We start from the raw sequence: 13281 nt of genomic DNA, 5'->3' as shown, positions 1-13281 counted from the left end.
CACGTTTTGCTCGTGAGTAAAATTTCATTTTCAAGTGAGACTGCTTATGAGTTTACTACTTGGTAAATGCAACATTTTTAGAAACAGGTCAACCACAAAAATACACAAACACGCACACCCTTATGTGAGGGATATTGGGACTTACTCCTGAGGAGTCATGTATGATTTCGCACTGTCACGTTTTCAGTGACTAATTTGAATGCCATGAGAACGACTCCTGAGTAAGCAGGCAAAGGACTGGGCTGGGAGTGAATAGTGCTCAGCATTGGGCCTTTCAGAGTTCAATTTTACACTTACTTACTGGGAAGCCAATATTCTGTTCAGTTGGACTTTGTCACTCACTCCCCACTGGAGGGGTCAGAGGATTGCATTATTTAAAAATCAGAAAGCAAGTACAGTTACTGAATTCTGCAGAGTAATAAGGTTGGGGTGCATACACTCAGGAGATTCAGTTTTTAGAAAAACACTTTTAGGACTGATAAATAGAAAAATTACAATGTTGGCAGAATGGAACAACCATATCACTAGGACATTTCAGAGTGCGTATAACATTTGTGCACTTAATGTGTGTGAATTTCTGAGAAGAACACGTGCAAATATGTATTTAACTCTTCCCTTCCCGTTCACTCTTCCTTTTGGAGCGTGGCAATTCCACTGTATGCACAACACTTTTAAACCAAAAATCTCCTTTAGTGCTTTGGCAAAAAGTCAGGAAGGTATTGCAACCGGTCAGTAAACAAGCAGGCATGGGAGCAAGCAAACAACCCCAAAAGGATCATGCCTCTTCCAGTACGATCACAGGAAATTGGGAAACTCATGGAAAGAATAGAATATCTGGATGAAGGGGCAGAATTGTGGGGGTAGAATAAGTTCAGGAGCGCCCATTAAGTTCTATGGGACAAAGTTAGGGGGTGCTCAGTTAAGGGTCCAAGCCTAATCTCTCTCGCAACTCCTCTAACCCAGCAGACAGGAAACTGGTTATCGCAGGAAAATAATTGCAAGAAGTTATCGCTTGCAAAAAAAGACCACATTTGGCACTGCTGAGAAAGCTGTGTTGCTGCCTCTTCTTCACCTATTTTCTGTTGACCATTGCCTTGTGCTTAGTAAGATTAGAGCAGCCCAGCCCTTATTTTATCTCCGTTGCTCCTGCGGTTTTTTCCCACCCACCACGTAGCTACAGTAGGGTGTCTCCAGAGACATTTCCCAGCTTCCTGTGGACTCACAAGAATCTAGAAGCACCTTGAAGGTTATCTAGAGACCTGCGGTGGAGCACAGGAAGCTGTCTTACATGGAATCCATCTTGCTCAGTAATGTCTACTGCTGCCTGTCAGCTCTCCAGGATTTCGGCAAAAGACATTTGCAGCCCTGCCTGCAGATGCCGGGGATTCTGCTGGCAAAGCCGATGTTCTTCCACAGAGCTATGGTCATCTCCCCAAAGGATGAAGCTGTTGAGATGCTGCTGCTTCTTTAGATGGAGCTGGCCCACTGGTCCACATCTGGACCAGGATTGTCTAATTCAACAGTGTGTTCCCCCTCCCAAGATGTTGCTGGGCTCTGATCACCCCTGATCTTTGTCCAGGCTGGTTGGGCCTGATGTGAGACATCTGGAGAGCCAACCTCAGAGGGGGTCGAGAGGGGTCTCCCACAGTCTCGCCACTGAGATTCTTTGGATTAGCAATATTTCGAATTGAACCTGAGATGTCTTGAGTGCATTTGTACGCACACTGAGCTGTGGTTTCTGCATCCATCCAGTTAGGTAAAAGGTAGAGTGACCCCTGACCATTAGGTCCAGTCGTGACCAACTCTGGGGTTGTGGCACTCATCTCACTTTATTGGCCGAGGGAGCCAGTGTACAGCTTCCGGGTCATGTGGCCAGCATGACTAAGCCGCTTCTGGCGAACCAGAGCAGCGCACGGAAATGCCGTTTACCTTCCCGCTGGAGCGGTACCTATTTATCTACTTGCACTTTGACATGCTTTCGAACTGCTAGGTTGGCAGGAACAGGGACCGAGCAACAGGAGCTCACCCCGTTGCGGGATCTGAACCGCCGACCTTCTGACTGGCAAGTCCCAGGCTCTGTGGTTTAACCCACAGTACCACCCATGTCCCTAAAGCCCTGAGCATACCATTACCAGAATTAATGTATTTAGCATACAGGTGTTATCTCCCCAGTTCTCCTACCCTGCTATAAAGAGCAATCAGAATAATCAACTTGGAAGCTGCTGGATCCAGCCCCAGTTGATCAACACATTATTACTGTCAATCATTGAGCTTGGAAAAGTTGGGTAGGGGAGAATATGATTCTGGGGTTACCTTCTTGGTGGTAGACAAAAGGCTGAGATGCATTGTAGGGGCGGATCTGTGCCCGATATAAACACAACACTGGCTTTGTGGGTGTAAACTTCATCCAGCCCTCAGCACTTTGAGAAACCCATTTACCATATTAGGTGAAACTTTCAAAGAACAGCCACACAATTTAGGACTAGCAAGCAAGATCATTTATTGACCTGGAGGGGTGTGATGTAGACCCTTGCTAGAGCTAGAGAGACAGAGAAAAGGTCAATTTCAGCTTTTACAGTCTTAAGTTCATTGTTCCACGTATGGTTTTTATTTTTATTTTTTTTAAAAGAAAAGTTTGCACGAAAATTCATTACCATTTTGCATGCAATTTCCCCAAATGTACATAAATCTGCAAAGCAATGTTTCCTGATAGAAAGCATTTTTGCATGTTCTTTTCATTCACACGGGCATTTTTATTCTCACTTTGCCCTGGTGTGTGCAATTTTGGACACATTACTTGGCCAAAGGGTGTTGCGAAACTTGTAGCAGTGCAAATTCCAAACGATGGCTAGGTTTCAGTTTGTGTACCTCTTTGGAAAATGTGCATTAGGTAGGTTCGTCTTTGAATTTGAACTGAATCAAATTTCTCCCCAAATTTTTAGCTGTAGCATATTTTGGGTCGGTAGCTTAAATGAGTTCCAGGATGGATGAAACTAGGTCAGATCTAAATTGAACTAAGGCAGAATTTCTCGATTGTCCCTTTTGCTGAAGTTTGCCTTTTGCCACGGCAGGTTCACTGGGCTCCCTGCTTGTGCCCCAGCTACACCGGAAGCTTTCATCCATGGAAATTAGATCGTTGCCACTTGTGGCCTTCCCCTTTTTGCGCAACCTTCGAAAAGCTTGTGCTTAAGCCATCACTGTAGCAAAGAGAGATCAGATGAGCTGGCTAAACACTGACATCGCAGCACCACCTGCTGGGGAATAATATCTGCTTTAAAGTGGAAACGGATGCAACTTCACATCCTTTTTGTTCTCTGTTACCAGTATCTGGGACGCGGGTGGCGCTGTGGGTAAAAGCCTCAGCGCCTAGGGCTTGCCGATCGAAAGGTCGGCGGTTCGAATCCCCGCGGCGGGGTGCGCTCCCGTTGTTCGGTCCCAGCGCCTGCCAACCTAGCAGTTCGAAAGCACTCCCGGGTGCAGGTAGATAAATAGGGACCGCTTGCTAGCGGGAAGGTAAACGGCGTTTCCGTGTGCGGCTCTGGCTCGCCAGAGCAGCAATGTCACGCTGGCCACGTGACCCGGAAGTGTCTGCAGACAGCGCTGGCCCCCGGCCTCTTGAGTGAGATGGGCGCACAACCCTAGAGTCTGTCAAGACTGGCCCGTACGGGCAGGGGTACCTTTACCTTTACCTTTTAGTGTGGTGGAGTCTCCTTCTTTGAAGGTCTTTAAGCAGAGGCTTGACAACCATATGTCAGGAGTGCTCTGATGGTGTTTCCTGCTTGGCAGGCGGTTGGACTCGATAACCCTTGTGGTCTCTTCCAACTCTATGATTCTATGATTCTATTATTTTAATGCTACAAATGTTTTTAAATGAGTACAGTTTTCTTTCAAATAATAAAGAAATTTGCTCCAGTCCGATTTCTGATTCTCCTGGTCAGCTTCGCCAACTCCACAAATTCTACCATTTTTATTCTCCAGTCTTCCAGTGTACGGAGTTCTTGCTGCTTCCATCTTTGAGCCAAGAGGATTCTCGCTGCCGTTGTGGCATACATAAATAAATTTACATCTTTTTTATTAATATCTTCATCAATTAGCCCTAGTAAGAATGCCTCTGGTTTTTTGCTAAAGTTATATTTTAATACATTGTAAATAATGTCCCAGAAAGCCTTGAGCTTAGCACAGGACCACCCACTCTGACACCTCTCTTTCAGTGGCGTAGCAGCGTTTGCTGGTGCCCAGGGCGGTGCAGATTCATGCCAGGCAGGGGTGGGCCACAGAAGATGAATGGAGCCTGCCAGGCCTTGTAACCAGAGCTAAGCGGGGGCCATGCTTACGCCACCTGCCCCCCCCCGCACCCTTATCTCAGAGCCTCCAGATATAGAGGGAGCGCTCCTCAAGACGTCAGGAGACCAAGTACTGCGTAATTTAACCCATTGTTCACATTGCACCAACATAGCAAAGGGCAGGATGGCGACCCATGAAATTCAGCCCAGGGGTTCCTTTTACCCAGGGGTCAGCAACCTTTTTCAGACTATGTAGTGGGCCGGACTATATTTTGAAGAAAAAAATGGACGAATTCCTATGCCCCACAAATAACCCAGAGATGCATTTCAAATAAAAGGGCACATTCTGCTCATGTAAAAACACGCTGATTCCCGGACCGTCTGCGGGCCGGATTGAGAAGGTGATTGGCCGGATCCGGCCCCTGGGCCTCAGGTTGCCTACCCCTGCTCTTACCCATCAAGAGCCCCTTCTGCCTAGGCCAGTTCTGCACCACCACCAGCGATTCTGCAGGATGTTTGAAGGCAAGCTAAGGGTGTGCACACCTTTTTCTGGGGAAGCGGGTAGCCTCAGAAGTTTCAGGAGACCAGCCAGTCCCAGAATCAAAGAATTGGAAGGGATCCTAAGGGTCATCTAGTCCAACCCCCTGCAATGCAGGAATCTTTTTGACCAACATGGGGGCTCGAACCCACACGACACTGAGGTCAGGAGTCTCGTGCTCTACCGACTGAGCTATTTTCTTGTCGTTTTGCTCATCCTTACAGCAAGCCTTGGGGTTTGGACAAGTCCCTCACTGCTATTGCTATGGTGTTGGGAATATTTCATCCCGTAAGCTTGAACAGAAGGGCGAGGAGTGGGCTTCCTATTGTTAGCTCACATTGCCTCTCAACTGAGTTGCATAGCTGGTTCCTAAGCAACCTAGATAGCAGCCGAGCGACTGGGCACTTCATATATTTTTCCTTTACGGATTCCATCAGTTGTTCTTGGTTTATTCTTCCTCTCTCTACATTTATACCCCACCTCCCCTCCAAGAGTTCTAGGCGGTGTTCATAGTTCTTCTCCCTCCCAATAGCTTAGTTGGTAGAGCATGAGACTCTTAATCTCAGGGCTGTGGGTTCGAGTCTCACACTGGGCAAAAAGATCCTTGCCTGGAGATGGAAAGATGATGATGATGATTATTATTATTATTATTTATTTGTTTCCCCAGCCACTCTGGGGTGGTTTCCAACAAAGATTAAAAAATACATTAAAATGTCACACATTAAAAACTTCCCTGAACAGGGCTGCCTTCAGATGTTTTCTCAATGTCAAGTAGTTGTTTATCTCTTTGACATCAGATGGGAGGGTGTTCCACAGGCTGGGTGCCACTACCGAGAAGGCCCTCTGCCTGGTTCCCTGTAGCTTTGCTTCTCTCAATGAGATAAAGTCCCTACCAGAGAGGAATGGCAAATTAAACTGTTGGACTATCCCAAAATGGCAAAATTGACCAGAAAGCTCAGGAACCAAGAGGACCAAAACTTCAACAAAGAATGGGGGGAAAGTATAAGTTATCTTGGAGACTGTTGTAGGCAGATGGAAACAGTAGCAGGATTGCAATGACACTTGTAATGTAGTAAGAACTATGAAGATAAAGGAGTTGTATAAAAGATGGATTATTGAAAAAGATGTAGTAGAGAAGGTTTGATGACAGGACCTATGGAGGGGAAGGTGGGAAATTCAGAGATTCAGAGGAATATTTTAATAGTAAAGGTAAAGGGACCCCTGACCATTAGGTCCAGTCGTGGCCGACTCTGGGGTTGCAGCGCTCATCTCGCTTTATTGGCCAATGGAGCTGGCATACAGCTTCCGGGTCATGTGGCCAGCATGACTAAGCCGCTTCTGGCAAACCAGAGCAGCACACGGAAACGGCATTTATCTTCCCGCCGGAGCAGTACCTATTTATCTACTTGCACTTTGACATGCTTTCGAACAGCTAGGTTGGTAGGAGCAGGGACTGAGCAATGGGAGCTCACCCCGTCGCTGGAATTTGAACCACCAACCTTCTGATCGGCAAGCCCTAGGCTCTGTGGTTTAACCCACAGCGCCACCTGCGTCCCTTTTAATAGTGGGTGTATGTTATATTTTTATAATTTTATATTTGTGAAATAAAATAAAAATATTTCACACAAAAAAGATCTCTGCTTGACTCTACAGCTCTAGGATTCCTCACAACAACCCTGCAAGGGTGTGGGGAACCTCAGGCCTGGATGTGGCCCTCTAAGTCACTCTGTCTGGCCCTCAGACTCTGCCCAGCATGCACTGGCCCTGCCTGAGTGTTTTTGGCTTGAAGTCTGGCAATGCACCTTGCTTGCCTGAATGCAGGCTGGAGAAAAACGGTGTGTGAGTCTGCACAGAAACCGGCTTAGAATCCGCTCAGCCCAAACCCAAATATCTGTGCCGCTGCCACTGCCAAGAAACTTCAGTGCTAAGATGAGAGGGAAATAGCTTTTAACTCTCTGGCAAAGGTCCAAGTGGCCAACAGGTCCCCAGAATGATATATCTCCTTCAGCAAAGGAAATCCTGTACTTCACGGGCTCAGATGGGATTGTTTTGACACGTGAACCAGCGAGAATGTAAGCCAGATGTCTGCTTGGAGTTAAGGCAGGATGGATCTGTCGAGAGACCAAAAGGAAACCTCTGTCACTGTGCGAAGCAAGAAGATGTCTGCGGCTTAGAGATGAGGGCATTCTAAAAGCTGTTGCTAGAGGAGTGCAGGGAAAAATGGGAAGGTTTATAGAATACCAACAAAATTTAGGGGGCACCCCCTCCAATTTTACACCCTTAACTGGCTTCTTCCTTTTTAGAGTTGTTATCTTTTGTTTATTTTTTTCAAAGCATTTCTAAACTGCTCAATTAAAACAAAAAGTGGCAAACCAAAATACAGTGGAACCTTGGTTGTTGAATGCTTTGGAAATCGAACCTTTGGAAGCAGGGACCGAGCAACGGGAGCTCACCCCATCACGGGGATTCGAACCGCCGACCTTCTGATCGGCAAGTCCTAGGCTCTGTGGTTTAACCCACAGCGCCACCAGTGTCCCTTGTGCATGGATGTAGCCCCCCCAATATAAATCTGAGGTTCTGCACCCCCCCAACAAAAGCCTCACGCCCTCCCCCAAATCCTGGCTACGCCTATGGACTAGTGGTCTGCTTCGCTATAAGACAGCTCTTTCCTGCGTTCCTATAGCAACTTTTTTAAAATTACAAAAACACCCATAACTCTTCCCTTCCCATTTATTGTCCCCATTTGATTTTATTGATGGGATGGGCCACGTTCCCAGCCCTGCTTTGCGCACCCTCTCCGGGGATGGAGGGAGAGGCTGGGAGAGGAGGGTAAAGCCCAACCCATCAGGTAAAGGAGTAAGGCAGCGGTTCTCAACATGCGGGTCCCCAGATGTTGTTGGACTACAACTCCCATCATCCCTGAGGTCTGGCCTTGCTAGCCAGGGGTGATGGGAGTTGTAGTTCAACAACATCTGGGGACCCACAGGTTGAGAAAGGCTGGAGTAAGGTCTTAGGCAGCCATAGGCAAACTCCGGCCCTCCAGATGTTTGGGACTACAATTCCCATCATCCCTGACCACTGGGCCTGTTAGCTAGGGATGATGGGAATTGTATTCCCAAACATCTGGAGGGCTGGGATTTCCCTATGCCTGGTCTTAGGGGCACTAAGACCATCTGAGCTGGGGGGCCCCGAAGACCAGGTATAGGCAAATTCTGGCCCTCCAGATGTTTGCGACTACAATTCCCACCATCCCTGACCACTGGTCCTGCTAGCTAGGGATGATGGGAATTGTAGTCCCAAACATCTGGAGGGCCGGAATTCGCCTCTGCCTGGTCTTAGGGGCCCAGATGGTCTTAGCGCCCCACCCCTCGGCGTCCATGGGTCTCTCCGCTGACCCCTCGCCCCCCCCCCCCCCGACGGCTCGTTTCCCCCGCGGGGGCGTTGCCCCCTGGCGCCCGGCCCCTTCCCGGGGGAAGCAGCTACAGGAGCCGCCTCCCTCCGCCTTTGAGCCCGCGGCGGCGCCAGCCTTTGTTCGGGGCGGAGGAAGGCGGACGCGCGGCGTTGCGCTCGCCTCGTCGGGGAGGCGTCCGCCGGCCGGGATGGCGCTGCTGCTGCGCCCTGCCGCGCCCGCCCGCCCGCTGCTGCCGCTGTCTCCGCCGCTGCCCGAGAGGCTGCCGGACGCCAACGGCACCCAGGCGAAGAGCCGCCCGCACGGCTGCGACAACGGGGCGCTGCTGGACCGCTTCGGGGTGCTAGTGCAGGCGCTGCTGGCCGTGGTGGCCTTCAGCACCCTCATGCGTAAGTGGAGCCCTTGCCTGCCTGCCTGCCTTACACCTCCCTCCGACCCTTTCTCCTTTTACCTTTTCCTCCCCTCTTTTCCTGCAAAAGACTCAGGGTCCTGGGTTCGAATCCCTCGCTGGGCAGAAAGGTTCCTGCTTTGCGCGGGGCTGGACTAGATGCCTCTCATGTGCCCCTCCGGCTCTCCAGTTCTACGATTCTGTCTTTTCCTCCTTTCCCCTCTTTCTTCATTCTCCCTTTTCTCTTCTCTCCTCCTTTTCTGTTCCTCTATATTCTCCACCCTCTCTGTTCTCCACCTTTTATTTTAATTTATTAAAGAATTTCCGTAGTTACCAAGGGCACATGCAACGTCTCTGTTTTCAATTCATAGAGTCCTTTCTGCGGGTCAGTTTGGTTGCATTTGGTGTGAGACACTGGTGTCCTAGATATTGTGAGGTTTAGGGTGGCGGGGGAGAGAATCTGGGAGAAAGAAGGCGAGTAATTAATTTTTATTCTTTTGCTTATTATGTGTGCAGAAACAAACAAACAGACAAATAAAAAACCTACGGTATCCTCACAGTGCTGACACAAAAACTCCAGTTTTTATTTGTTTGTTCCTCTCCCTCACTTTTTTCTTTCTTCTCTCTCTCTTTTTGCTTTCTGTTCCTCTTCCCTTCTTCTTCTTCTGCTTTCCCCCTCACCTATCCTGCTAAGGTGGGATGCGGGTGGCGCTGTGGGTTAAACCACAGAGCCTAGGACTTGCCGATCAGAAGGTCGGCGGTTCGAATCCCCACGACAGGGTGAACTCCCGTTGCTCGGTCCCTGCTCCTGCCAACCTAGCAGTTCAAAAGCACGTCATGTGCAAGTAGATAAATAGATACTGCTCCGGTGGGAAAGTAAACGGCGTTTCTGTGCGCTGCTCTGGTTCGCCAGAAGTGGCTTAGTCATGCTGGCCACATGACCTGGAAAAACTGTCTGCGGACAAGCGCTGGCTCCCTCGCCTAGTAAAGCGAGATGAGCGCTGCAACCCCAGAGTCGGTCACGACTGGACCTAATGGTCAGGGGTCCCTTTACCTTTATCCTGCAAAGGTAGTTAGTTTGTTCAGGGACAGCAGTTGAGTTATTGAGTGTTGCCAGAATCCCAGCCTCCCAACAGCAAGGCTCTGCGGATCCTTGCGAAAGGACACTTTCAGTGGAGAAGATGCAGCAAAATGCAAAAGTCGGACGCACTGAAATCCCATATGCTTGAGAAGCATCTCTGACACCTGGCCATTCAGCCTCCTTCCTTGAAGTGGTCTCCTCTTGCCCCCCCATCCTTTATCCTTCCTCAGAGTGACCCTTTGCAATCTGCCTGCCTGCTGCCCCATCCTCCGGCCATCTTGCACCTCTGACTCTGAAACAGGTTCCCTACCCCCCTAAATATCAGTCGGATGAAATCATTAAAAACCTTGCAATCAATCAAAAAAGTGCCCTTAATTAATCTAGCAGTCAGTGGGTTTTTTTTAATGGAAAAGTGCTGGCAATTCCTGTCTTGATCAGACTGCTGTTGGTGGCAGCATAATTGCCGTTGTCTCAGAAAAAAAAAAAAAGAGGTGATGGTACTCCCGAACAAAAAGCAGTGTGTGTGCGTTATTATCTTTAATGCAAGTATTTAGAAAAGCTGCACCTAGAATTATAGAAATGTTGAGTTGGAAGGGACCCTGAGGGTCATCTAGTCCAACCCCCTGCGATTCAGGACTCTCAACTAAAGCATCCATGGCAGATGGCCACCCAGAAGGTTCAAGGAAAGAGAGTCCACCACCTCTCAAGAGAGACGGTTCCACTCGTTCCACTCTTGAACCATTCTTACTGTCAGAAAACTCTTCTTGATATTGAGTCGGAATCTCCTTCCTTGTAACTTGAAGCCATTGGTTCGAGTCCTACCCTCCAGAGCAAGAGAAAACAAGCTTGCTCCATCTTCCATGTGACAGCCCTTGAGATATTTGAAGATGGCTCTCATATCTCCTCTCAAGTTTCCTCTTATCCAGTCTAAACATACCCAGTTCCCTCAACCGTTCCTCTTAAGTCTTGGTTGCCTTCCTCTGAACACTTGTCAAGATCCTTCTTAAAATGGGCTTTGCCCTGACTTTGTTATTATTAATTTATGTGACTTTATTAGTCGCTTATCAGAAAAAGAAAAATCTCCAAATGGTTTATGTACCCTTGGCCTTCTAAAGAGTAATCTTAGCATGTAATGATGTCTCTTGGGCCTGTCCCAACTTCTCCCCAGACATGAAAGTTACTCTCTTGTGCTTCTCTTTTAATAACTGAGGGCCATGGTGGAATCTTCTGGGGGTATCACATATTCAGGTCTGTCAAGAGGCCTAGGAACTTAGCTTCTGTTTAAGGCTTGGACTTGTAAGTAGAAGAGTTTGGATTTGATATCCCGCCTTTCACTCCCTTTAAGGAGTCTCAAAGCGGCTAACATTCTCCTTTCCCTTCCTCCCCCACAACAAACACTCTGTGAGGGGAGTGGGGCTGAGAGATTTCAGAGAAGTATGACTGGCCCAAGGTCACCCAGCAGCTGCATGTGGAGGAGCGGAGATGCGAACCCGGTTCCCCAGATTACGAGTCCACCACTCTTAACCACTACACCACACTGGCAAGAGCTGTTGCAGTTTTAAGGGGACAAAAGTGAGCAGATAAGTTGCTCTCACAGCTAGTGCATGCATGCATGCACCCTAAACCTGGATCGTAAACTTTGCCTATTATCTGAACGTCCTAAACATTTCCCCCCACCCAGCACCCCCTGGGCTTTGCTCTTTTGCCAGATGCACCAAGTGCACCCTAGCTGTTTGTCTTGCCATGTGTTGCTCCCGGGACTCCGCCACGCAGCTGCTGAGTCGGTTGCCTTGCATTGTTCTACAAAACTCAGCCATCTGGATGAGTGGTGTTGGTGAAGCTAAGAATGCAAAGAGGGGAGGGGGCTAGCTCATCGGCTGAGTGGGCCAGGGCCCTGCGGGCAAGTCCTGTGTCTGCATATGTCACTGACGGAGGGCTCTGTTTTGAGCTGGAGATGTGGATAAGCAGAGAAATCCAAATCTTGCATGTGTTTTCCTGTTGTGCATTCGGCAGTCAGAGGCATTAAGAGCTTCTGAGTACCAGTTGCTCGAAACCACAAGAGGAGGAGAGTGCTGTTGTATTTTGTTTTTTAACTTTTATTGATAAATGCAATGCTTACAAACACAAACCAGAACATTAAACAAACTTTTGTTGTTGTTGTTGTTTAGTCATTTAGTTGTGTCTGACTCTTCGTGACCCCATGGACCAGAGAATGCCAGGCACTCCTGTCTTCCACTGCCACCCGCAGTTTGGTCAGATTCATGTTTGTAGCTTGGAGAACACTGTCCAACCATCTCGTCCTCTGCCGTCCCCTTCTCCTTGTGCCCTCCATCTTTCCCAACATCAGGGTCTTTTCCAGGGAGTCTTCTCTTCTCATGAGGTGGCCAAAGTATTGGAGTATTTAACTGAGAATCAATCACTTTCAGTGCATCATTTGAGAAAAAAGACTGTAGAGCCATCTTGTCCAAGACTTTCCATTTTGTCGACTTCACCCTTGGTTTAAGAAGACGTTTGGCACTTACCTTGTATATCTAAGTTTCTAATACTGCGTGGTGGTATTTGTAGATCTAGCTCCCTCCCTTAAGCACAATTTGTTTGGCTACCCCACCCTGGATGTTCACCAAGCCACAGAGACAAGAGGCAAGAGCATTGGAAGACCAAACCAAACTTTGGAAAAAGAAGTCATGGCTTCCTTTATCACCAGTGGGACAACTTGTAGTTAATTTGTTAAACTGCAGTTTAGTGTTAATGCACTAAGTAGGCACTGCAGAGTGAACAGTCCTGTTCTACGCGGACTTGTAAATTTGGGTTTGAAATTTCACCTCGTTGGGTGAAGCTGAAGCAGAATCAAAGTGCCGCCGTCTCAGAGTTGCGACTGAAATTAATTTAAATGGTTCACAGAAGGACTCTGGGTCCCAGGGAGAATAGGAAAGTACACGTACGGCCTTTCCAGATGTCCTTTTTATTGAACATTCATCATGATTTGTGCTCGTGATGTTATGTGGCAGTGATCTATGATACTGCTTTCAATCCCATTCGCACCTGTAGACTTTCCAAGGCGGTCGCACTGCTTTCTTCGTAATAAGTGTGCGTCCTGTCATTTCCTGCTAAAATCCTGTGACCTTTCGTACCACAAATGTTCTGATTAGAGGGTTTTTTCTGGTCCTGCTTTTGTTGTGCTATAGTGCAAGGGTGCTGCTCCATACAGAAATAATGCAGAAGCCATTGCAGAACAGCCAACAGAGGAAATATTGAGGAAACATTGCAGGACATCTAACAAAGCAGAACGATGAGTGGAGGGTCTGATATAAAGTAATCACAAATGTGGTTTAATTGCATCAGTGATATGTTGCAGTATACACCCATCCTGTTGCCCCCCCCCCCCCCCAAAGCAAGGAAAAACTAAGCCCAGTTGGAGTGGCCAATAGAATAAGGCTAAATAAAACTAAAGGTTTTTTAAAACTTTGCAAGGAAACCACCTACAGAAACCCATCATTCTGCCATTCCTCTGAAAGGAGCCCAGGGCAGAACTAAGGATTGGACCTGGTACAAAGGTGCTTCCTCTGTTCCTATAAGAACCTG

The 13281-nt window shown here is 48.1% G+C and overlaps 1 protein-coding gene across 1 annotated transcript in view; it reads left to right on the top strand.

Moving 5' to 3' along the window:
* Positions 1 to 8168: 8168 nt before the first annotated feature.
* LOC310658849 (store-operated calcium entry regulator STIMATE-like) overlaps positions 8169 to 13281 on the top strand; it is a gene marked incomplete at its 5' end in the record, with an annotated part of 43247 nt that continues 38134 nt past the window's right edge. The window contains one exon of the mRNA XM_083401218.1: positions 8169 to 8619. Within this exon, the coding sequence (XP_083257344.1) occupies positions 8169 to 8619 (451 nt within the window). The remainder of the gene's footprint in view (positions 8620 to 13281) is intronic.

Source organism: Podarcis tiliguerta (genome assembly GCF_965153285.1).
Source record: "Podarcis tiliguerta genome assembly, chromosome: 10".
Taxonomy (NCBI): domain Eukaryota; kingdom Metazoa; phylum Chordata; class Lepidosauria; order Squamata; family Lacertidae; genus Podarcis; species Podarcis tiliguerta.
This window is presented reverse-complemented; position numbering and strand designations above follow the sequence as displayed.